The 27,032-nt window shown below is 36.1% G+C and overlaps 1 protein-coding gene across 1 annotated transcript in view; it reads left to right on the forward strand.

Annotated features, from left to right (window-relative positions):
* The window catches only part of LRP1B (LDL receptor related protein 1B), a 714,787-nt gene that overhangs the window by 609,998 nt on the left and 77,757 nt on the right, over positions 1 to 27,032 (forward strand). Inside the window, exons 56-64 of the mRNA XM_088058617.1 lie at positions 697 to 837; positions 1,957 to 2,144; positions 3,597 to 3,780; positions 4,978 to 5,063; positions 8,501 to 8,623; positions 12,272 to 12,453; positions 14,332 to 14,531; positions 25,871 to 26,059; positions 26,850 to 26,998. Coding sequence (XP_087914743.1) covers positions 697 to 837; positions 1,957 to 2,144; positions 3,597 to 3,780; positions 4,978 to 5,063; positions 8,501 to 8,623; positions 12,272 to 12,453; positions 14,332 to 14,531; positions 25,871 to 26,059; positions 26,850 to 26,998 — 1,442 coding nt within the window. The remainder of the gene's footprint in view (positions 1 to 696; positions 838 to 1,956; positions 2,145 to 3,596; positions 3,781 to 4,977; positions 5,064 to 8,500; positions 8,624 to 12,271; positions 12,454 to 14,331; positions 14,532 to 25,870; positions 26,060 to 26,849; positions 26,999 to 27,032) is intronic.

The following is a 27,032-nucleotide window of genomic DNA, read 5'->3' on the forward strand; positions in this document are numbered from 1 at the left end:
TTTCTTTGATACAAGTTTTGAGTCCATTGTATAAGCCTGCTGTTTCAATGAAATCCTTATAACTAATTACTTAAAACTGAACAGAGGAAAAAAACCTATAATTGTGACAAGCTTTCCAAGTTTTTCTACTGCTTTATTGGTTTTAGAACTCTCAGTTAAGCCACTGTGTTCTAAAAAGTGAATGCCTATTTGTGGTTGATATATAAAGATATATAAATATATATATATTTAGTTTTTTTGTTAGAAATCTTCTTTTACTTTTAAAATGTACCCATTCTATATGTTCTGATTTTGTGTCCATCTTAGAAAATGTGTGTTCAGTGTGGATAAAATGTTTTGGTGTTTGGCATGTTTTAAAGGGAAGACACACAGCCATAAGCACACCACAAAAACATTTGTTGGGTATTGTCAAGTTATCTCCTAATAACGAATAAATTAAATAAAATGAAAAAGAAAAGGCATTTATGATGGAGAGATGCATAAATATGTTTCACATCTGTGTGAAGTGTATCATGACTTCATGGTGCTGCATAAGAGAATTTTGATTTCTCTCTTTGCTGGTAGCCACTCATGTATAAGCACAACACTCTAAATGGAGCAAAGAATAGTTTTCTTTGTGTTGCCCCAGATATGAAGGATTTTATGTTGAAGCTGTGAGAGCAAACATGAGGTGATGATTGGTGGTTGTTTTTGTAGGGTATCGTCGCTGTCGTCCTGGGGAGTTTACCTGTGCTGATGGACGGTGCCTGCTGAATTCCCAGTGGCAATGTGACGGGGATTTTGACTGCCCAGACCACTCTGATGAAGCACCCATCAACACCAAGTGCAAAAGTTCAGGTTTGGGTGTAATTTTTTGCAGAACATGTTTGACCTTTCTTTTTAACGGTTTAGGGTTTTAACTCAGCAAATGTAAAACCTCATAAAACCTCAGTGCTTTCATGGTGATATTGCTCATGTCTTGCAAGGAGAAATGGTTCTGAGCATCCAAAACTTCAGTTCACAAAGTGCAAGCCACCTGTTCCTATGGAATAAAATAGCAGACGCTTCCTCAATGTATGCCTCCTGTTGATACTAAAATAAGATGATATTAATATTGTAATTTCCAGAGTTTGTAGCTTACTCTTATGATGGTTGCTGTGTTCCAGATGTTCATCACACAGAAGGAGGTCATACAAAAGGGGATGTAAAGTTGCTATCGCTTTAAATAATAAACACTGCTTTAATTTTATTAGCAAATTATTGACCAAATTCTATTGACTTTATTGATATTTTTCTGCTTACATTAATAAGCTTGAGGTCTGAATGGTTTCTGAGAGGAAATTTAGTCCTGGTCTGCATAAATTGTGCTATTCTGTGGCTTTCTGGAAGATCAATTCTTCTGTCTAGACCTTAGGATTTCATTGCACTGTAGCCAGGTTCTTTATAACAATTTTGATGGAAAACACTCATCTGCTGTGAGGTGAGACAGCATATATTTATTTAAATGTTCCAATTGTTACTTGAAGGTTCTGAATGTAGCTGAAATGATGTATTCAAGTTTTGCCAAACAGGGAGGAACATATTTGCAGGTCATTAGGCAAGGAATGCATTGGAATTCAAGTCAATTGTGTTCCTAAACACCTCAACATCCACAGGGAGGAGAACCCATGTTTTTTAACTTTTGGAAGCTAGAACTGTATTTTGTGCAGAGATGATGTAGAGAGTTCTCCATTATATAAAAACAAATATGTAGGAAGGAGTAATAAGTTGATGTCTTCACCCATTTTTCCAGCAGAGAAATAATCTTCAAAGACACTGAAAAATGAACAGTTATTATAAAGCTATCAATAAGGAATAAATATTCAATTGTTACACAACTTTTTTCATTTTGCATGCACACAGCAACTGATCCATGAGAAAACTAATTCCAAATACTAATAGATGACACCAAGTCGTGTATTCTTTTTTGTTTTCCAGAGCAGTCATGTAACAGCTCTTTTTTTATGTGCAAAAATGGCAAGTGCATACCTCAGAGGGAGGTTTGTGATAACAAAGAGGATTGCAGTGATGGGTCTGATGAGAAAAGCTGCCACGTTAATGAATGCCTCAGTAAGAAAGTCAGTGGCTGTTCCCAAGATTGTCAGGACCTTCCTGTTGGATACAAGGTGAATAATTGTAAAATGTAGTGTAATATAATGTGAGTTTTTAGTTCTTTAGTGTTTAACTACTACATGATTATAATAAAGTCCTACTCTGTGGTACCTCCTTGTAGTGAAGTAGCTTACCTGCCATAATAATATTCAAATTTTCATTTCCTGTAAGCAAACTATTGCAAATTGTGTTTAAAAAATGGTACAGTAAGTATTTTAAACCTATGGAAAATATCATACAGTGCTTTAAATACAACAAATCATACTGGTGTATACAGAGCACTGAAAATCAGAGTAAATATTTTACAACACATAGAAATGAACAGCAGAAATAGTGCTTTTATCCAGTCTTGTTTCCACCCACCCCCCTCCCCAAGACAAGAGACTCTTACAGAAATATTTAAACAAAAAAATATCACCTCAGTAGCAGAATAAAGCTGTTCATTGTCTGCATGTGAGGATGTTTTTTGAATCCCCTGAATCTGCTCTTTGGCCTTGACAAGTAGGGAGGAACAGCCTGCAGTAGCCTGTCAATAACAGCTAAAAACAGAAGAAAGACTTTTTTCAGGGTTTTAAGTCTGAAATAACCTTAACTGCACTCCCAGAGTTTCATCTTTTCAGCTGAACATTGGCCCACTGACAACTAAATAAAATCTGTGCAGCATGGCATCTGCAGGTATTCAACTCCCCAGAAATGTGAGGGTTGAGACAGAGACTCAGGAGATGTTGGGTTCAACAAAAACCTTGTTGAAGTGAAGAGGAAACACATCCTGGATCTCTGCAGAAAGAAAGAGAGATTACAGGAGGGAAAATGACACTGTCTTCTGTAGATAAAATTTATGCCCCTTCTCCAAAAGCCCCTCTGCCCAGTTTTATTTTGCATCTTTCACACTGCATGTCATAAACTTGCCAGGATCATCATCAGATCCAAATAAATGTCATAGAAACAGAATATCAGCTCCTAATAATCCTTAAGAATTCTCTTTCACATTCCTGTGTTGGTTACACCAATTGCTAGGTGACATCAATGATTCCAGGAAAAAAATATTGAAAACATGTCTATTTTTACCAAAAAAAAGAAAAAAAAAGATAAATTGTATAATTGAAAATTAAGAACTCCAAAGGGTCCATCCATCTTCATTTTTAAGGAAAAATCATTTCTTTATTTTTGAAAAGTTGTGAAAAGATGTTTACTTTTTCCTTAGCTAAAGTAGAAAGAATAATTGCTCATTCTACAGGGTTTTGTTTGGGTTTTTTTTGGAGGAAATGGTGCTTAAGATCACATCAGCAATATCTGAAAAGAAAAGTAGATATGCCTCCAGTAAACCAGACAAGCAGCAGAGTAATTATGAAGTTACTTGAAAAAATGAGATGCATAAAATGTTTATGATGCTAACATATTCAGAAGAAAGTACACACAGGTGATAAACAGAATTAAAAATTAATGTATCTGGTTTTCTTTCCCAGTGCAAATGCTGGCCTGGATTCCTCCTGAAGGATGATGGCAAAACATGTGTAGATATCGATGAGTGTTCATCTGGATTTCCCTGTAGCCAGCAATGCATCAATACCTATGGAACTTACAAATGCTTGTGTGCAGAAGGGTATGAAACACAGCCTGATAACCCAAATGGCTGCAAGTCCCTTTCAGGTATTACTATCTAATGTTTTTATAATCCTCAGCTGTATCCAAATAATTTGTGGGGGAAAAAACTTAGCCCCAAGGCGTATGTTACCTTTATATGCAAGATAAAAAGAGAGTTACTTTGAATCTGCTACCTTTTCAATATAAAATAGGAATGTGACTGTGTCTGAATGCAATAAGTTATATTTTTAGTATGTATTGTCCTCAGCTCATTTGTAGTAAATAGATACAGTGGTTTCTGAAAGTGTGAATAATTAACTTTATTAGAAAAGTTAAAATACGTCACTTAGTTCTACTTCTGAGTCAGATGATAATAGCATGGTTATGATAAGATTTCATCACCTTTAGAATATTAGAATGTACATCAAAATTCTTCATCTGAAAAGGAGGAACAGGAAAAAAAAATAGTAGAAAATGCAAACTCTGTTATAACATGCAAATGTGTTCAGTGCAGGAGCAGAGTAGGCTGGACAATACATTACATTCTACAGTGCAAGAGCGGTAGATACAAAGCTTTTAATACATTTTTAATTATCACTGGTAATATTTTATTTTAGTTGAGGTGTCTCTCAATAGAGCTAAAATAAAGCCTTAAAAATATATATTTTAGAATTATGCATGTCAGTGTCAGAGATATTTCAGTGATGTCACGAATGAGTATCTGAAAGTAAATATTTTTTTTATAAACTAGAAAGCCAGGGTGACAAAAAGTCAAATCTGGCTTCAGTTCAGACTTAAAAAATCAAGGTTTTTATTAGTAGCTATTTCTTTCTCTCTGTACCATTCAGACCAATGAAATCTCAAAAAGGAACTGTCAAAACATGCTTGGTTTGAAACCATAATTATTAGCCAGTGTTAACTTGAAAGGAAATGTTGAGAATAAAACATATGGAATGAAATATATTTCCCATTTAATCTCTGATATTAAATTAGGATAAAATACAGTATGGTTCCCATATTACAAAGGCAAAAGAATTAAATTGCATTGAAAGATATACTAATTGATTGCTTTGTTCATTTTTATACTGCACCATTGATCTTTCTTGGAGCATTTGAATGTTTTAAATATTTCTTTCATCCATAACATTGATCAGAGCATGTAACATTTATTTTTCAAACCATCTGTTTTTCAGCATTGTATTCCTGATTTTCCATAAATTAACGTAAAAGCTAGTCTAATATATTCTTTCTCCCGGGGTTTAGATGAGGAACCTTTCTTAATTCTGGCTGATCATCATGAAATAAGAAAAATTAGCACTGATGGATCCAACTACACTTTGTTGAAACAGGTATAACCATAGTACCATGCTCTAAGTTTAACTCAATACTTTTATTTTTTTCTAAAGTTTGCAACTGAAAGAAACCTCGTCCTACAATTGGCATTGTGTGCACCACAGAACAACTGCAGTACCTTCAGAGTTATTACAATGCTTTAAATTGACTATTTTGTCTGGATTTGACATGATTAAAGCTCAGGCAGTTGTTTTGTCAGTCATTCTGATGTACTAAAAAATTATGTTATTTGTGATCCTCTTCCATCACAATATGTTTTGTTCAATTTGTCTATTTCAGTTAAAAAACAATCAAAAAACCCCACCTATTTGGCCATATATTATTTGGGCTACTTACTGTCATAATCTAAATCTATTTTCAGACAGACGATACCAATATTTATAGTATTACAAAACATGAAGTCTTATCTTTGTGTAAATCTAATTTTTAAAATAATTACTCTAAATTATTGTAACAGAGAAAAAAAAACATGAAAAACTGCAAAAATAGAAAGTCACCCAGTAAATACAGAGCTGCCATTTTTAGCAGTCTGCTCTCCTTCTATGCTTCACCTAAGTGTAGTTATTTACCACAGATTAGCTTTCTAAAATATGCTTTAATAAAAATATCAATTTCTTTGAATACTAATGGATCGATTGTAGTAAGACTAGGAAATTGTTTACTGCCCATCAATATCATTAGGCTTTTTGTAACTTCTTGTGCTCAGGTCTTCACAGCAGTAATTATGAAATTAACCATCTTGAATGAAACACTGACTTTATTTAAGCAAAGCGTTATGAAAGTCTGTCTGTTCCCCTGAAATCCCTGATTCCCTCTCATTTGCGTCTCACTGCCTCTCTCCTCTTTTGCTGGTGTACCTGTTCATAGAAGCCTGTGAAAAGAGGGGAGCCAGAGGAAATTTTCTTTGTTGTTGGTGCTGACAGATGGTCCTGAATTCAGTGGGCTCCTCTTTGGTGTGTTAGAGACTGAGCAGCTCCAGCCACTGAACAAAATCTGTGTTTTCCATGTTACATCAATTCACTGTGCTGATAAATACCTCTGCTCCTGAACCTACTGGTCTTTGCTCCTGCAAAGGCAGCACTTGGTTTGAAAGCCAAAGAGGGATCTTTACCAGCAGAACAGGGGGGTTGTGTCCCTCCTAAGGACATCCTTGTGTCCTCATAGTGCCATGATGGATCTGACTTTTTCCTGCACATCTACCAGGTGATGGCAAGCACCAGAGGCTCTGGCAGAGGAGCAAACCCACCCTTCTCTCTGTGTATTTGATCTGTGATTACCATTCTAACAGTTGCTCATATAAACTCAGAATAAAGGAGCTGAAAGTAGGACCTCGTTCAGTCTTCTCTGAGTTATGTGCCAGCTTTTTCTTTCTTTTTTTTCTTTTTTTTTTCCAAATACACATAAACAGTACAACTGTTTGAATTGTATCTCATGTATCGTCTTTGCTTTCCATTTCCTTCACTCCTAATCATCAAAATCCTCAGGGTTCCAATAGGCAGAGTAGATAATCTTCCTCCTCATTATTTGTGATTTTTATCTCCATGTTTTTAAGTGAGGCACCAAGGGAGCACAAATCACAGCCAAGGATATATTGTGTGCTGTGTGCAGCAGAAACAAACTCACAGGTTTAAGATGAGGGACTAAGGCAGCTGATGTTTGAAATCTTCCCTATTCCTTCTAAAAAACAAATTACTTGTCAAATGACAAAGAATTATGCTAGGGGCGCTTAAGCGAGATATGTATATGATAAAGAGGAAATTATGTCTGGGCAGAGAACTCTGTTACAGACATACAGAAATTTTTTACCTGCAGTTGATGTTCTGATAAAAATTGAAATTAAACTGACCCAAAATAAAATACTCGAAAGCAAAAATGTGCAGGCAGTCAATTCTCTGCATTAGTCTTGCTCCTTAGGAAACTTTTACAGTGTTGTGGAATATACAGAGATAAGGCCATATTTTTACAAATTGCTGACTTTGATTTATAGAATGTTATAAAATTGTAGTAAATAATATTTTGTATTCATTGACCTATTGTCTCCTTGGTTAAGAATTTGGGCTGGGGGTTTCTCTATAGATGCAATCATACTAACAGGAGAAAAAGACAGGAAAAGTGTTTTACAACCCAGTTATGACTGACAGAGCTGCAGCTGGTTTTGTGAAAAATGTGTGCATGTATATGATATTTTTGAAAAATGAGAGTGGTCTTCCTACACTGAATTGTTTCAGACTTTTTTAATGATGCTTTGTGCAGCCTAACTACTCTTTTCCTCTACATTTTGATCAAAAGGTAGATTTACAGTAATTATGCAGTAGTTGACGGCAGATAAGCCATGTATCAGTTTCTGTACAATTAAATATCGTTGTCCTTAGTTGTTTACTTTCGAGCTGGCTGGTCCAGCACTCCCCTTCCCAGAAATGATTAGACTAAAGAGGGAGATTGCTGATCTACCTGAGAGCAGGATGTCATTGGGCTGATAAGGGAATTGATTAACTGACCTTGATTTTATAGAAGGAATACACACCACATCCGTTCCTTTCACCACTGCTGCTCTGTATTTCATTGATAACAATAACCCGGCATATTAAGAATAATTGTGATTTCACAACATATCAGAGCATTCAGCAGGTTATGGGGCAGATAAGGAAATAAGAGCCATCATCTGAATGCAACTCCCTTCTTCCTTATCTGCCATTTGGGATGAAAAGCCATTATTGTATAATTGCTCCTCCCAGCCCATTGGAGTGCCCCAGATACAATCACCACTCTTTCTCAAAATGTGTTGGCTTTGTAATTGGAGCCATAGGAGGTTCCCAGGTGCCTGCTGGATTTCCAGCTTTTTGTATCTACCTCCTCTGTGTGTACCCACACACACAAATATATAGATATATACTGAGTGCCTATAATACAGCACCTGAGAAGTCAAAATCTCCTCATTCAGGAATTAACATTAATGTCTTTTTGCACCATCACTACTATTTTGAATTCCTGATTAATTTGTATTACTAAGGAAATTTTTTCATTATTTAAATGTCATAAAGATTATACTATTTCTGGTTCTCCCATCTAGATTGGCAAAGAAATACCAAAGATAGTAATCAGTGGTGAAACTGAGCAAAAGTTGAAAGTACTTACTGTTAAATTTCATTTAAATTAGAGTATAGAAAAACACAGGAGCCTCACATAATTTCATACATCATCTGTATTTTTTGAAGTGCCACAGTTAATTTGTCACCATATTTATTTCTGTTACAGTCTTTGTCTTACTCTGTTTACAATTAATATATGGAGAAGAAAGGGAAGTGCTTCAGAAATATGCAGACACTAAAATAATACATTAGGAATATTAAATGTGTTTTACACTCTGAATGCTATCCAGCAGTTTGTGTTCAAACATTTGAATAAATGGACTTTTTTTTTTTTCTGTTTTTAGGGGCTGAACAATGTGATTGCAATAGACTTTGACTACAGAGAAGAGTTCATTTATTGGATTGATTCCAGCAGACCAAATGGCAGTCGCATAAACAGAATGTCTTTAAATGGAAGTGACATCAAGGTAATTGGGGATTAATCATGTCACTACTAGAATTAAATTTTTTGAGTGTTTTGGGAAATGCTTCTTCATACATTTAACCCAGATTGTGAGGCTTTGGTGTATGAATACAAACTCAGCAGGAGCTAGCAAGTCCTAGTAGAATTTAATTGCATTTGTATCTTATTTGAAGTAAAGATAGGGACAAGGAGAACTGTATTTAGAAGCTAAATTCCTTATGACTTATCTGACAGTTTACTGAATTGGCAGTTCCATGTGGTTTCCAGGATACCAAAGAAAAAAAAGAGCTATAATTAGCTGTAAGCTGTGTAAATACACTGGAGTATTGTGTCTTCCTATATAAAATTTCCTGTGATCTTCAGTTTGTTTTTGTTTCACCTCCGCTACACTGATAATTAAAATAACTCAATGTCTTTGCTGTGAAGGGTAAAAGTGCACTCCCATTTCCACACAGCCTGTCTGTTCTGCCTCTGTAGTGGATTAAGTTCACAAATCCACTATTAAGCACATTTGTTGACTTATGTGAACATTTTCCCAGGACTGGTGATGAGCAGTAAGGAATTCTTTGTTTATTCTATTATGTCTGACCTTCTGAAACATGGAGTTAAGTGAGCAGCAACATATCCCGTGAATTCTGTTCCCTGGTTGCACACCAACAAACGTGCAGAGAGGAAGGATTTGTGTTTTTCATTCACAGCTTGGTGCGTGGGCTGGAACATCCTCAGAGCACGTCAGCTTTGGTCCTTGTGAGTTAGGGTTTGGAACTCACTGGATTCAGTGAACCTCGTTTGCATCCTTCACACCAAAATAATTGTTCTTAGAAACAAAAAAAAGGAAGTGGATAAGCAATTTCTGGCTCTCTGCATTGGGTTAAAAGCAAAACCGAGAATGCACTCAAAAGTTTTACGTATGAAGGGAAAATAATAGAAGACAGGCAAGTGTAGGGTTCAAAATCCATTAAATCCTTGAATCATATTTATTGTCTTTAAACAGTTTCCAAAGCATCCTCCTCAGCTTCTGTCCCTCCTGGATGATTCAGTATTGCATAAGGGCTGGCGATTACTCAGACTCTTTATTTCTGATCTTTACTATTTCAGGAAGAACAAAGAATTTTTCTCAGTCAAAAATGTTCAAATAACCAGGTAGAAAAATACCAAAAAAATTGCTTTCTACTGATTCATTAATAATTTCATTTTTTAAGAAAAGGTTTCATAAAGCTGAACAACCAGTAGAAGAAAATTAGGATGAGGACATGCAAGATATTTAGTTTTTCTATCAATTTGCACAAATGTCATGCTGATGAAAATTTTGCTCATAGAAGATGCCATATTCAAAGCAAAAATAATAAAAATAAGTCCATTTAATTTTCATACAAAAACCTGTTTTTTCTCTGAAAAACTTGGCCCAGATTTGGCCTCTGAAAACTAAAAAAAAAGGTGAAAAAATTAGCAAGAGTTATATATTGTCTGATAGTCTTCTAGTAACCTTTTATCCAGTGCCAAATTTTTGTGACTCTTTGACTTTTTTATTAGGTTGCTATAGTACATACTTAATAACTGACGTCATTAAAAATAATTTCAAATTAAATTATTATAATTATTTATTTATTTAAATTCTGGTGTTATTATTTGTTATCTAGCAAGACTCTTTACTTATTTTAATGTGTTGGGGTTTTTTTTGGTCACAAGAGTTTTTATGTTTATTCCCCTGATATTATTTTAATATCTTCCCACCTGTTGTGTTACCCTTTGCTATAAATAGGTCTGCTATCGATGTAAGTGATAGCAGATGTATTGATTTATTGCCTTGGATTCCTCTTGCAGGAGATGGCATTTCTTCAGCACACCAGCTCTGGGAAGCCTGATGGCATCTCATTTTTCTTCTGCCTCTGCTCATGGAGGAGATATTTACAGAATTGAAATGGCAGCTTTTTCACATGGATGTGTTCAGATGTTAACACAGTGTTTTATGGAGAGTCTAGATTCAGATGTTAGTGGAAAATGCAGTAGAAAGCTGGGCTGTGCACACTGAGTGCCACACTGGTGATCTCAGTGACTGGGACATGTCAAAGTGACTCTCCCAAGGAGAACTCATCAGAAGGAGAGATTCATTGTTTTGGTTGATGCTCTAGTGTAGTGTTTAGACAGCTGAACCACTATCTAAACTTCCAGAGCTATACATTTCTGCATGAAATGTCCCTTGTGCCAGTGCAGCAGTTGCTGCAATTACACATTTATAAACTGGCGAAGATGGTGGTGTGAAGGTGTTAGAAAATAAAACATCTTATTCCCATTAGAAAAATCAGTGTATCCTGGAATTTAACTTTTTTTAAAAGATTTTATAAGGTGATAAATTATGTAACAACCTGAGAAGGTGCCTTTGCATATTCATAACTATAAAATTGATTTAAAGCATCTCACCATATCCCTTCTTATCTCAAAGGCTTTTCCGTGTCTTCAGATGGTAAATAAATTTAAAACTAGCACATTCAGTTATACATAATACAGGTTTATACATGAAGTTTATACCCTGGTGCACATGCTGTTAGTGATGAAGATAACAGTAAATTAGAATGTACACCACAGTAATAAACCCATTATTAGTGCTTAAGAAATCTCATAAATTTTCAAGTATCACTTTCTGATTTGTGGGGATTTTTTCTGAAGTTCTAGCTGCACAGACCTAATCAGGACTCAATCAAGAATAGAATAGGAATAGGTCAGGATAGATCTCAGGAACAGAATTTTCAAGCCTAGAAGAAATTGGACTCAAATGATTGTGAATATTCAAATATTACTGAACACTTGATATGAAGTCCTCCCTAAACAAGCCAGACTGAGTCATGCCAACATGATGAGATTTGTAATCACATCAAGTTCCAGAATTATCCAAGTCATCAAAAACCCTGAGAATAACACATCCCTGCCAGTAGTCTGTAGGCTTTCCAGTAGGTGACTAAATTGCTTTTCTCTCTTAATAATGTCCTTTCAAAATTTAACTAACTCTTGTGAAGCTCCTCATTCTTCTGCCGCGTGAATGTCGGAAACAAGAGCGCAGTGTTTACTTTCCGAGCAGTGACTCGCTGAGCGCTCTGTCACGGTGACATATGGCACTGCTGTGACATTAAAATGAAGGATACTCTGATGGAGAGAAATGGGGAGATGAGAAGCAGATGTGCTCAAGGGCGTGCTGTGGGGAGGGCAGCCTCGTCTCCGCTCTGCTCTGTGAAACAAAAAATAGAATAGTGAAGGGGAGAAAGGTTGGTTTGGCTTGATTTGCTTGGTTTGTTGTTTTTTTTTTTTTCTTTTTACATTAAGAGAAAACTAGAAACTTAAGATGGAAACTGAAAGATCAGAAGTTTTTAAAAAGTTCACACATAATGCAGAGAAGTTGGCAATTTCCTCTTCACAAGATGATGGTATGCTCCATTTTCCCTTACTAGGAGAAAAGCGTCACATTGTGATAGCTACTTAAGGAGTGTCATTACCTGAGAAGTGTCAGTGTTTAGCAATGAATAATAATTTTCACATGCTGTGTGTCACTGTATCAAATACCCAGTCTCTCAATATCCTGGTACCAGTAGCTCTCAAATTGTTGTTCCTCTTCCCAGTTATTTAGATGAATAATTAATGTAATTTTTTTCTTTTCCAGGTAATTCACAATACAGCTGTTCCCAATGCCCTGGCTGTTGATTGGATTGGGAAGAATCTCTATTGGTCTGATACTGAAAAGAGAATCATTGAGGTGTCTAAACTCAATGGCTTGTACCCAACCGTCCTTGTGAGCAAGAGAGTGAAGTTTCCCAGAGATCTGTCTTTAGATCCTCAAGCTGGGTATGAAGCAGAAAATTTTCAGTACTTCTATTTAATGCTGATTTCATATTAAAATATTTTTATTCAAAAAAATAGACAGGAAATAGTATTTAGTTGTTTGCTATTTTGTTTTGTTTTAAACCTAATATTCAGTGATAGGAGAGAGTTGTTGTGTTGGTCTGGATTCTATTTAAACAAAGAAAAGCAGTGTTTTTCCTATATAAAAATATAAACCTATTTAAAGAAACCTAACTAGTTTTAATACAATAAACCTAACTAGTTTACTAGTTTTGATCTAAAAGCTATTTTCTACTATTTCTTAGAACTAGAATCTAATTTTCTTGTAATTGTTCCCTTTCTTCCCTGTAAAATTTGGGAGGGAGGATGTAGACCTTTGTTTAACGTCTTTAAGATATGAATACACGGGATCTTTCTGTGGTTGTCTGGGCATACCTGAGTATGCAAAAATGACTCTACAAAGTTAATACAGAGAGTCCCAATCTTTCAGGAAGACTTAAATACATAAATAAGTAGGCATAATAAAGTTACTGTGTTCCTTTTTGGTGTATGTGGACAGCTTTCCAAAGCTGGTTTTTACATTTTTATTGATAAACATAAGCCTTTGTTCATTTATTTTAATATAGAATTTTACTGGAAATAAAAACTGAAATTCAGAGTTATATTTTTAAATGGTATTACTTGTATCTTGGGGTTTTTCTCAGGGACAAGGAATGCTTAGTGAATTATCCTGCTGATGCCATGCAGTTTGTTTCCAAAGAAAACATTCTCTGTTGAAGAGAGTGGAGAAGTTCCCTCTCTCTGCCGCTTGTGTGGAGCGAGTTTAGTGCCAGGATATTGCACCTGTGTGTTGTAGGATACCTGTAACTGCTCTTAGGGCCACCAGTTCCTCCTGCACACAAATTCTGTTCCAAGAGGTTATTAGGAATATGAGCTGCATCTGGATTTTGGAGAGCCTGTCCAAAGCCTGTAGAGCAGAATCAACTTCCCAGCTGGAAAGATCTGTCCTGAGGTTCTGAGTAATGGCACACAACAGCAGCCACATGTGCTAAATAATGGGATTTTTCTTTCTTTATGGCAAACATGCTCAGCATTGTGGTTAAATAGCTTGCTGAGGGGAAAACTCAGCTTTCCAACAGTCTTTCTCAGTGTTTCACTCATTTTTAAACCCTCTGTGCAAGAAATTGTTTTAATGTTTTAGAACTAGTATCTCTTGAAACAATTCTATTTGCATTATGTGGCTGTTAACAACAAAAAAAGTTTTGTAATATGTGTTAAGAAAAAGTAGATGTAATAGCATATTTCTGATAAATATAGTAGTGATGCCATTTATGCAGGATGTGAGATTAACAGAGTCCTGTTTGGGTGGTGCTTCAAATTCTAATTTCTAAATTCCAAATTCTATCAAGACTAAGCCATTTAAATGTACGTTTTACTAGTCCGTAATTTAATGTTCATGCAAAAACCTGTTTTTTCTCTGAAAAACTTGGCCCAGATTTGGCCACTGGAAGCTAAAAAAAAGGTGAAAAAAATTAGCTTTCTAATTAGACTTTTTAATAAAGTCACATCTAGCACCAGGATTCCTGTCCAAACCCTTTTCATTCAGCACAGACAGGTCTAAAAAAATGCAAAGTTTTATCTGGAAGATGGAAATACTGTAAGTACAGATTTATTCTTGAAATCAGCTAAATAAATTAAGCATTGAGTCATAGAATGGTTTGGTTTAGAAAAGACCATTCAAACCCCCAAGATGGGCAGGGATGCCATCCACTATCCCAGGTTGCTCCAAGCCCCATCCAACCTGGCCTCGGACACTCCCAGGGATGTGAAACCTCTCTCTCAGCGATTGCTGTTTTCCAGCTGCTGTGTTTTGTTTTGCAGATACTTGTACTGGATTGATTGCTGTGAGTCCCCCCACATTGGCCGTGTTGGGATGGATGGATCCAGGCAAGCTGTGGTTATAGAAACACAGATATCCAGGCCTATGGCTCTCACCATAGACTACGTCAACCACAGGCTCTACTGGGCTGATGAAAATCACATTGAGTTTTCTGACATGGATGGATCTCACAGACACAAAGGTTGGCCAACACTTCAGTTGTTTTGTGTTTTGTTTTCTTTTTGATGTTTTCTAAGTTATATATATTTATGTAAAAACTGTCCTTTTAAACTTTTTCCAACCTTTTTCGAGATTATTTTTTTTTTCCTTTTATCAATATTTTAAAATCTGTTTTTCATTTTTGTTCTCTGTTATGGATGTCAATAGCTTTTAAACATGCAGTACTATGTGTTTGTAGGAAAAATGTCAACTAGAAAAAGAAGCTCTAGGAATAGACTCAGCAATCTGAGGCAGCCTGGTCAATTTTATACTCGGTCATATACAGACATGTTCTTGATTAAGTTATAAAGTGAGTGAAACTTGCTGTTAAAGTAGTAGGGATAGATCCTCTGTGCCACGTGTCAGAGTAGGGCTAAAATCAGCCTTTTCTCCCACCTCAGAAAGCCTGGAAAAGCCATTAGTGTGCTCAGCATGAAACCAATATTTCAAATATAATTTGGGGCTTTCCTGGTAGATGGGTGAAATAATAACTCTTGAAATACTTATGTAATGAACTAATCTTTATCCCCGTGTTTTGCTTCTCACCTGACAGAAAATTAAAAAGCTTGTGTCATTTAGCTATAAAGTATTAAAAAAAAAAATAAAAATCTATGCTGTGATAAATAGTTCTCACATTCCAAATTGTATAATTAAAGATCTTTCATTTTAAATCAAATATATGAAATAGTATCAGTCTAAGTTTTTGTTGGGGTTTTATCTGAGATGAAATTGTTACCTGAGCTCCCTTCTCAAGCTTTACCCAAACCTCAGCAGTGCTGCACTGTTGGTAATACTTCATGGATTTGGGTTTTTTTAGGCTTTTATCTTGTACTGGGTGCCTCCAGGTCTTCTCCAAGCCACAACTGATGAAATAACTACTTTACTTTCAGACCAAAACTTCACCATTAAGTTAAAAAAAAAAAACAAAAGGAAAAGCAAAACAAGTTTTCTAGCCCTTTTATTCATGAATTTTAGGTTATAAATAATACATCATGAATAATTCAATGGCAGTTGTTTGAGATGGTAGATTGGAGACACTACAGAGTAGCTATGAGAGCTGTAAACATTCCCATTAACCTCAGCATAATATCCATGGGTTTTTCTGGGATGAGCACCGGTCAGTTGTAACCTGCTCACCTCAGCAGCATTCACTCAGACATAGCCCTGAGCTGGATTCCTGCTGAGAGTCTGTTCTGACAGAGGAAGCAAAGCTCCCTACTCTTCTTAATGTCATTCCCTGTGCTGCTATCCTGTTATTTCCATCCTCATAAAATTATCTTCTTACTGTTCTTTCTGGATCTTTCAAAGGAAAGAAGTAAATAAAAGCCGATGTGTCCCTCTTAGCCCTAAACTGACTGCAGTGGTCAAACCTTTCATCGTCTTCCCTTTTAGCCTGAGAGTTTCAGAACTTTTCTTTCCCCAAAAATGTCCTCCTGTCACTAAACTCAGGAGATAGGTGCAAAATTCCAGCCAGAACATCTTCAGTGTCCATTGCCTTCGTCTCCAGCCTGTGGGGTTCTCCTGCACAATTGGGTAAAATCAGTTTCAACTGCTTTATATCCACAGAGTCAATGTCTTCTTCTTCACATGCCTGATCCTGGAGAAGGAAATTTGTCACAGTGCCACAGCAAATTTATCCAAAATTGCTACCAGTCAAGTATCTGAGGCTCCAAAATAGTAGTGACTTTGTGTAAAGCTGGCACTGTTGCTGCTTTTGAGGACATGTCTCTTTGAAGTCCATATGCATAAATATTCAATCCATAAGTGAGCTCTGGGAGAAGGATCCTGACGTATTTAAATGATGTCAAAGCAAGGTTTTCTGCTTAGCCTATCATCGTAGAGGACGAGGTTGGAAGAGACCTCGTGGATCGCCTAGTCCAGCCTCATGGATCATCTAGTCCAACCTTTTCTGGGAAAAGCACGGTCTAGATGACCCACAACCATGTCCAACTTCATCTTAGAATTGTCCAATTCACCATTTCCCTGGGAAGATTATTCCAGTGGCTCAGTGTTCTCATTGTGAAAAGTTTTCCTCTTGTTTCCAATTGGAAATAACATGTTCCCATCACCCCTCACCTTTTCCATGTAGAAAGGGAGTCTCATTTTCTTTGCAGCCCCCTTTAAGGGCTGGAATGTGATGATAAGGTTTGTCTTCTTTTCTTAAGAGTGAACAAGTCTCAGTCTTTGCTCTCATGGCAGCTTCAAAAGCCTTGCATCATCTTTGTGGCCCTTGTCTGGATCCTCTCCCTCCTGCCCACACCTAATGCCATTTATCACTTTCTGTTGTCAAGAGTTTAATCCAAATTTCATTATCAAATCAAAATGAAGTTGTAGAAAACTTTCTGTGGATTTAACAAAACAGTGATAGGGTTCTTGGTGTCTAAAACAAACAACTCCATGGGTGCTCCAAGGGGAGCTTTGACAGTTTTGCAGAGTTCACACATAATGATCAATTTGTCTTTAATCAGAGTCTTTTCCCTTTCTTCCTGCTTTCTCCTGGAACAACCAACCAAATAAAATTTTAATTTCTTTGTGATACAGCACAAGACTAAAAATATTTTGGAAGATGAAAATTAGCCATTGCAAAACAATTCTTTTAATAGGGGAAGGAAACTCAGGGAAGTTCAGTGTTTGGAATTGTGATCCCCCTTGGCTTTCTGATATCTGTAATCCACACTGATAAGCATTTAAATGAAAGATTAGCTTTTATCTCTTGTGATAACTGTGTTTCTTAAAGAAGTATTTTTCACATGGATTTCATGGTCTGTTTTCCTTTGTCATTTTGGACATTTTGTATTGTCAAAGTTAACTAAGGGGGAGATGGTTGAGTTTGCTCTCATTCTTCGTGCTTTCAAATGGAGAAGGATAAAGGCACAGATAGGCGACCACAAAACAAATTCTCATGGAGAAGAGGAAAAAGTCTGAGTGAGAATGCTGTGAGTGAAGTGCTTTTAGTGGAAAACTAAGCATTTTCTCACTTGTTTCTGTGACCTCTGAGGAGAAGGCTGGCTTGCTCTGAGTTTTTTTCCCTGAAACTATGATTTTTTGATCTTAAATTATCTGTTGCAAAGTGCATCAGAAAATGCCACAAAGATTTCAAAAGACCCAGCAGATAAGTAACTTGTCAGAATCAGTAGATTTCATACTATTGAGGGATGGTATGAGACAGCATGCAGTGTTTTATGCTCCACATCAGATAATTTAGGATAAACACAATAATCTTAAGCTAATTATTGACATGCTGTCTGTTAAACCAGGGAGTGTTTATTACATGCAATGGGAATTTACATGTAATTAGATCTTGGTGTTGACATTATTTCAACAAATATGGGGTTTTTTATTTTATTTGTTTGTTTCTTATGTACCTTAAAGTTTTTGAGGAGAACATCTGTTGCTTTTCTCTTATAAATTTCCTCTGCATTTTGATAGAGAAATGGTCTTTTTATAATTGCCCCAAGAGTCCTAGTAAGAATTTTGAAAACATGCTAACTAGGCCAGAAATCTTAGAGTACTTGGGAGCTCTTCTTGGTGCTGGGGGCAGCGATGACCTTGCTGAGCTGTTTGAAGTTTAATGCTTGGTTATGTAAACTGTCTTTAGAGCTTAGCCAATTCAGCACTGCAGCATTCACAAATCTTATACACTGGAAATTATTAAGCAAGTATTGAAGCACTAATCTGGCTAAGCACTAAGCTGGTTTACTTATGTGAGCTTTAAAAAAAAGTAAATAAAAAATTTAAGAATTTGTCAGACTTAGCTGCTTTCTGTTCCCACTGCCCAGAGGAGATGCAGACTTCACAGTTCCCTGGGTATCTGGTTGCTCCATGCAGGTTTTCCCAACCTTCAGGGCTCCTAAATCCCAGAGGTGCCTGCATTCCCCCATTTCCTTTTGAAGATGAGCATTTCAGTATGATGAAATTATAAAAGGGAACTCTGACTGTCCAGTTTAGGAAGTACAGAAATTTCTCCGAGATTAGGCCTTAAACTGTGTCAAGTTGATGCTTTATACTGTAAATACAAAAAGTTTGGCACTTCATTCCTTCATTTGACAGGGGCATGGAAATTAAGCAATGGAGAAGTGTTGTACTTTAACTAAATTATTATTATTAAGTTACTTCTTTAGCTGTAATATGGTTAACAGAGAATTACTTTCCTGGAGTACCAATTTGAAAAAAAACACCCAGTTCTTGGGATAGCTTCTGCCTGAATGTTTGCAGTTCTAAGAATTGGATCATATATATGCAAGTTTTGAAGTAACAAGTACAAGGGGTTTGGAGAGTCCAACCATTTTAATTTTTAGTGCCTGTAATTTCAAAAGTTGCTCTCTGTAAGGAGTTTGTAGGTAGAAAATAAGTATTTGTGTCTAATTCTGAGCTCTGCCACCAGAGTTCATGAGAGTATATCCAATAGTTTTTAATATTTTCCTAATGTAGAAGTGATCTACAATGTTGTAGAAACCAATTCCTTCCAGATATGTACTGGAAGTTTTCATAGCTCAAAAACTAGAGAAGTCTGAAAAGAGGGTTTGTTCCTCAGAGCAGATGAGAAGTACTTCTGATACGGCAAGTTTTGATATTTTAAGTTTTTTCCAAACTTTTGAGGAGTCTATAGAATTATTCATCGTAGCCACATCTGATAGCACAAACTGATAATTGCTCCCTCTCCATTATTGACTTCTGGATTCACTTTGCATAATTGTTCCTATAAAATCCATACGTCTTCCTAAATCTGATTACTTCATTTTATTGTGTTCCTTCTCTTTTAAAGGATAATATTCAGGAAAAGTTACTCAGATTCACCTCTATTAAAGGCAGTTCACACAGTGACATTAAGTTCCTCAATCTCCAGTTTCTGGAGCCCAGTTTATGAAGGTTGCCAACAGGTTGGTTCTGTGTATTCCACTGGTCTGCTGAAATATGCTCAAATTAAACTTCTGAAAATAATTCACTATACTTGAAACCTTTTTATGAGCTGGACTTGTGCCATCACAGATTTTAAGGGATGGGCATTACTTTCCATGCAGTTATTCCCCTGTCAGGGGGCAATCACAACAGAGACCATAAACCACAGATTTCCTGTTCTCTCCCTGTTTGTATCAACACAATGGAAAATGGGAGGATTTGGATCAAGGCAGTTGCAGTGTTGAACAGCTCCCATGGTTTCCCTAGAACATAAATGAGATAAACCCAAGTGGCCCAGTAGTTTATGTCCTCACAGTTGGATAATGGCAGGAGAGGGAAAGATAAAAGTAGGAATAGTTTGGATATCCATAGGGAATGGATATCAAAACCAGCATCAGGAGAGGAGTCTAAAGTGAGAGGCTGGCAGACAGGAAAAGGGTCTCTTCAAATCTGAAAAATAATTTAAAAACCTTTGAAACTCACTAGCACACTGTTTGTTGTTCTGCTCAAAAAGTGACTTGTATATATCTTGTATATATTTGAGAATAATTTAATTATTGCTCCATACTGCTGCGGAGTAGCTGGCATATAAACAACAGCCCACAGTGAATTAAAAAAGGTAATAAAACATTTTAAAGTGGGACAATAAAATACTTCATTCCTAGTTTTGAACAACTGGTTTTATAGGCAGATTTTGAAAAAGTTTTGCACCTCTTCTCATGGTGATGTTATACCTAATAGTGAGCTTTAATATCTCAAGTATGTTAGTGCTTTAAGATATTTAGATTTAAGTCTAAGTTTCCTGCTCCTTTAGTGATAGCAGTTTGGAGATGTTATAACAAGTTTTGTGTGAGTTTGTTGTACTGAAATATTCTCAGTTTCCATTGTTTCAGTTATATTTTTGTATTGATAAAATATCTCACCACTGAATGCTAGGACTTTTATCTTCCAACTTAACCCAATATGGATGTGTGATGTACATATGCATTTTGCAGAAAGAAATATTTATGCATGGACATGTAAAGATATGAGTAATAGCATCCTAAAAGTATATTTTTAATTTATTTTTTTAGTGTGAAACATAGCTTCAATTGCTGGACTTAATCTATATAGTCCATTAATTTTTTTTTTCCTGTTCATTGAGTTTAACAGGTTTAGGTTTTTAAACAAACTGTCAGTTTCCTAAAAGTAATAATGATCATAAAATACCTCATCTTTAAAATATAGTATTTTAATATAATATACTTAAATTTAATTATATCTATCAAAAACTACATACTTTGTCAGAAGCTTAATGGAGATAATCTTATTGTCATTATTCATTATTAACGTTACGGACTAAGCGCTTCAAATCCTTTATCAAAGGGAGCGAGCATCAGGAGTTAGTACAGGAAATAAAAAGTGTTGACTGTGTCTCAGAGAGGTTCCAAGTTGAATGTAAAATGAGACAGAAACAGCTACAAGGGAGTTCACTTGGAAAGAGGACAGTGGGAGCCAGTAATTGCTGCAGAAGAGAAGATCAGCAATTTCCAAGTTTATTTGGTTTAATTGCTATTTTCTTATTAAGTGTTGTTCTTCCTTGATGCAATTTGTCTTTGGAGGGTTTGTAATCCTTCCTAGGAGATTACCACTGGTTCCATTTTGATCAAGATGTCAGTAGGCTTTTTATTTCTGTTTTATTGCAGTTCAGAAAATCAAGTTCCAGAGGATGGAATTCAAAATAGTGTAGCCTGTTTTTTCAGGTTTGGTCACCCATGTAAATTTTCTGTGTTTTGGTGCCAAAATTCTTAAACAGAAACTGCTCTAATGCCATGGGGAGCTAGCAAGTAACAACAATTAATTACCTTTAGCAAATGCTTCCCAGCACTGGCACTCTCGCTGAATGAATTTTTAGGAAGAGCCTAACAGGAATCTTTCACCCCTTCTCTTTTTGTAGATTTTGCACAAAGGTAGGGGAAGGTTGAAATCCTTTGTTTTTGGAAAGGGAAGGGACACATCTCTTTCTGTCTTGGAAGTGATCAACCATCTTCTGGATATGATAGGACACTGATAATTTTGTTTGATTTTGTTTTTTTTTTTTTCTCTTAGAAGGGGTCAGTATTTGTCCTTTAAAGGACACTGTTTCTTGGTACATTGATTTTATCTTACCCGCAGGTGAGACCTTTTCTATGATTATTTGTGCTATTGTATTTGCTTTTACTTTTGGAAAAACTTGTGTTTCAATAAGAGCCAAGGGAGCTGGGCTCACTTCTGTATGACTACTCCATAAGCAGGTTTTGTAGGTCAGGAATCCTAGATGGAATGTTTTTCATTCCTGAAATCAAATGAACATTTTTTTTTTATGCTTAAGTAAATGTGCTCAGAAAATATAAGGGAAGCAGAGTTCACTTTTTAGAGAAAAGTAAACATTTGTATCACAAATATGATTTATAGCTTATAAATTTATATTCTTGGATCGAAATTCATACAAAATGCAGGAGAGAGAGAGAGAGACAGATATATTTTAAGTCTGTCACATTTCTCATGTGTCTACATAATCATGTTCCCTCCTGTGGCCCTTCTCTTAAGTTCATGCAGCACTTTATCTTCCTTTATTATGTTATATATTGCCATATTTATTTGTCTTCAAGTATCTAATAATTTTTATTTCCCACCACTTCTGATCTGTTGCAAGCCTCCTTGTTTTTCCCTTTTATCACCTGCCTGTGTTTTTTCTTCCTATTTTCTGCAGCTCTCTGAAAGGCCTGTGTATTCCTTCTCCTTTCTGCCTCCTCTTTCTTGCCCCTTTTCTCATCTACTTGTTTGCTCAAGCACTGTTGGGGATTAGCATTCAGTGTGAGAAAATCCATGATTTTTGGATATAATGAAGCACCACCAGAGAATCAGGGTTGGCAGCAGGTGTTTTAGAAGAGGTGGAATTGCAAGGAACTTGCCCAGCTCTGGGAGGAGGAGGCTGTGGTGGGAAAAGGAATCACAAAAGAAAATTTTTTAGCTTTAACAGGATATATTCCTTTCTTACTAATGGGTTTGCAATGTGATAAAATATCAAATAGCTGATGCAGAGGAAGCAGAGGTGCTTTGCTAAGAGTAACCTGCCTTTACCTTAATTTGCACCAAATAATCTGGTTTTGCAGTGCTTGTCAAAGAAAGAGGAGCAATGAGTCTTCCTTTCCTGTTTAAAACTGTGATTCACACCACAGAATTTGCTGTAGGGTTAATAATTAGCATTGCAACACTTAACTACTCTATGTCATTTATAACAAGATCAATCAACTAAAGCTTTTTTGGAGTTCAAGATAAAAGTGAACAAAAAGGAAGTGGCTGTTTCTACTACTCTATACCTTTATAAAAAAATCAGTATTCACTGCCTGAAATTCTGGAAGGTGTGAAACACTGATGTCCTCAAAGCAAAGAATAAAAAGGATGAGAAACTATTTTACTGCTCAATCAGATAATCAGGTGCAAAAATGACCTCAGTTTTCTGTTCATTTTTGTTTGGCTATTCACAGTTGATGGGAACTGTAAATTCTATAACCTCTTACATGTCAGCAGTTCTGATGTTTCCTTGCTTATAACATTCTGAAAGGCAACGAAAAATTGTATTCAGCTATGATAGAACTATTCCTTAAACAGTAAAGTAAGTCAGAGTTGGTTGCCATTCAATGCCTGTTTTCAGAAAACTCTCTCAGGCTTTACGGGTTTATCTTCTACAAGAAAATACATTGAGGTTTATGGTCATCTTAGAAGAAATTTTATAAGTTTTTTTTGCTATGTAATTATTATTAATTCTTCTTTTATAAGAATTTTATATTTTTATGGTCAGTGTAGAATTTTTGTAAGAAATATTTGTCCAGTGATTCTGTACTTATTTTCTGGTTTACTTCAAGTATATATTTGTACTATTCATTGCTTTCTTAATTGATTTTTTAATACCTTTACATTTCAAAACACAATGCATGTAGTTTTTACAGCTTTAAATGGTGCAAGTTTGAGTTGATTTTGACCTAATGAAAAATTAATGCAGAAGCCCATTAAAATTACAGAGTTGCTCAGAAATAAAAATAGTTGACAGGGCAAGCTGCAACCCAAATCTGTGAATGTTAAGCCATTGACAGTTTCATCTTTATGCTTATAAATGGTAATAATAGGAAACCCAGTTTGTAGAAACAAATATTCTTTGGCATTCTTCTTTTAAAGAATATAAAAAGAAGAGAGTCCAATATTTGTTTCATTATTCCTGATAAGGTAGGTTTATTTTTAAGAAGTTTCAAAGAGTTAAGCTTCTAAACCCGGTGCTTGCAGAATTTATTTTTTTTAAATAAAAGAAAATTGTACTTGAGTCAATGACCAGTTTTCTTATGTGCAGTGTTCTAACTGTAATATTTAATATTTTGTGCCACACATTTAACTTGGCTTCCCCATTAATGCAGTGTGATGAGACAATTCAGACTGTGCATGGCAATCTCCTGAATCTTCTTTAGCTCATGAATATAAAGTTTTTGATTTTGATGTATGTCTAATCCAATGAAGGCAGGATAAATTGTCTGGCCATCCACAAACATCCACAAAACCAAAGAATAAGCATTTATTCCTATATCTGTGCTTGGGATATGGAGTTTACTTCCTGAATATCCAAAATGAAGATGACTATTAGGTGTATTTTTCATTTGCAAGGACTAACAAAGATGATGAAATCAAAATAATTTCTTCATGTACATTAAGGTTTTACATGTCTTTTTATTCTGATTTTAATCTTAATTTTTATCAGAAAAAGAGAAAGCAGACAGATAAAATAGGACATTTTTTGTCTTTAGAGAGACTGGAGTGGGACCTTTGACATCTTTAATTTGATGTCAAAAGTAGAAGCAAGGGTCATAATTTATATGAACCAATATTGTCTCAGAACTGAAGCAAAAATAAAATAATTAGTTTTATGGAAATCTTCAGGGGCATCTTTCAGGGCAGCAGTTTCTGATGTCCCATCCTGCTTCTCCTGTCAGCCTGGTTTGCTTTTCTCATTGGAAACCCTACACAATGGGACTCTACAAATCAGAGAAATTACAAGAGCTTTCCTTGTACTGTACCGTGTACAGAACTGTGGCAAAGTTGCCTCTGTGATGAGTGCCAAAATTGAGATTTCTTTGGACTTTGACTGATTTCTCGGAAATGCTCTGAAGCTCTTTCAAAAATATCACATTGTTATTTCGGTGTGATAGATGTGGTTCATGGAGACATATAAGAAGGGAAAATAATTTCAGGCCTAAGCAGCAAGGTCTCCTCGACCAGAGGGCAACATGCCCTGCACTGGAGCTCAGTACTGGGAGCACTAATGGATAGAAAATTGAATTTTCTAAGTTGTGGTTCCATATACTCAGGATCAGTCATCAGATCTTAGTGAGCTATGAGATGTTCCAACAGGAATTTGAGATATGCTTACTCTATGTCAGCACTTTCCAAGTAAAAAGGTGCAGAAGATGAGGTAAAGGTAAAAGTGTTGAGGCTGTGTGGTTAAATGTGACAGTCAGCTGCTCTGCTCTGCCTTTTCACCTCTATCAGTAATTAGAGTGATTCAGCAATAAGAGATTATGATTTACAAATTAATTATTGTGGTCAGTTATTCTCCTGTGACTTTTGTGATTACTATTATTGATGTGAAATGGAGGGAAAAAAAAAAGTCGCATTCAGTTACTGTTTACCAAGAACAAATACCTCAGGATTAAGGAGTGTACAGCAGGTAAAAAATGTTCCAAAGATTTTTCTCCCTTTTGTCGATTCCTTCCTTTTCCAAATGGTGTTGGCTCATAATTTTGTGATTCTGTAGCTATGGAATATCATCATTTTGTTTATTTTTTTTTTATCATGTGGTTGGTTGGTGATGCCAAAAATGATCAATAATCCCTCTTACTGCAATGGTTATTTTAATGCCAATTTTTTGTTATTTTTCCTGTCTCTCTTGTTAGTATATTTTGATGAAATAAAATGGTGTTAATTGTATGAAAGGGTATTAAACACATAGCATCAGAAAATGTATATGTTATGTTCTGGATGTTTTCTAGTAACTTTTATTCTAGTAAAAGAAACAACTTATATTGCTTATGCAAAGAGTAGGGAAAGTTATGTTTGTTACTTTATAACTTTAAAGTTTGACCTGTCTTTAGTTTAAAATCTGGAGGTTGCTTTTTAACTGAAATTCTTTCATTTCCTTAACCCTGACTGGGCCAACAAATTCTGAGCAAGCAGGGCTTGTCCTCCACCCACCTTCATTGTAACTGGCAATAAAGGACCCTCTGATGCTGGTGAGTTGTCACCAGAATTATCCTCAGGACATTCTAGAGCGGTTGTATTGTCAGCTTGTGCAGTGGGGAATATCTTAACTGGCAGTTTCCCCAGGGAGAACATTAACCTGAGCATCTCTCCTTCCAGTCCCTAACCAAGACATCCCAGGGGTGATCGCACTGACCTTGTTTGAAGACTACATCTACTGGACAGACGGGAAAACCAAATCCCTCAGCCGTGCCCACAAAACCTCTGGCTCGGACAGGCTGTCCCTGATTAACTCGTGGCACACCATCACAGACATCCAGGTCTATCATCCCTACAGGCAGCCCGATGGTAATTATTCTGTCTCTGCTTTCCAGGCAGATGTATTTAACCGATTGATGTATTTATTTCATTGATGTATTTAACTGAGCAGCCACGTGCTGAGGTACTGCATGCTCCTTTATCCACAATGAGTGTTTCTGTTCTGTTTCAAATTGTGGAAGTTTTCAAATTGTCATTTTTGATAAATCCATGATTAATGTTTTAAGAGCATCTGGTATTAAATACATCTAACAAAACTTGGTCAGTAGAGAGATAATTTATGTGCTTAAAATTTAACCCAAATACTGACTGAAACTACAGAACTGTTCAGTTGCGTTACAGTACAAGTTACCACTTTTTAAGAGGGGAACAGTGTGGTATGAAAACTTTTAACCCTGTTCTTTGAAAAGTGCTAATATCGCAGAAGAGTACTGCTGGACTGAGGGAATGCCAGAGAATGTGAGTGATATGATTGTGTCTTATCTGCTGGTATCTGTGTGTTTGAATTGTAACTGAATTCTATTTGGCAATTGACCTAGATAAGCTAATTTTTTCTCTCATTATTAAAGAAAAAAATGAGCTTTTTTTCTTCCTCTCACTCTCTCAGAATTGAACTTACAGCTATGGTAATAATTAATTTTTGCATACAACAAAGACTAGCTTAAAGGCAAAAGGAAGAGCTTGCCTCCATGGGTTTTTGATTTAAACTTTGCATTGTAAAGACAGTAGACAGAACACAATTTTCTTCCTCCATAAAGCAGATACCCCAAAGTGTGCTGAGATAAGAGGCTCTGATGTGCCTCCCCTGTTCTGTCCACAGTGTCCAGACATGTGTGCACGCTGAACAACGGGGGCTGCAGCCACCTGTGCCTGCTGGCCCCTGACAAGCTGCACTCATGTGCCTGCCCCACCAACTTCTACCTGGCCGCGGACAACAGGACGTGCCTGTCCAACTGCACCGCCAGCCAGGTATGGGAACACACTGGGGAATTGTGTGGGGCTG

Source organism: Pseudopodoces humilis, chromosome 8, assembly GCF_049639895.1.
Source record: "Pseudopodoces humilis isolate 2021_Gansu_Grassland_sample_001 chromosome 8, ASM4963989v1, whole genome shotgun sequence".
NCBI classification, from domain to species: domain Eukaryota; kingdom Metazoa; phylum Chordata; class Aves; order Passeriformes; family Paridae; genus Pseudopodoces; species Pseudopodoces humilis.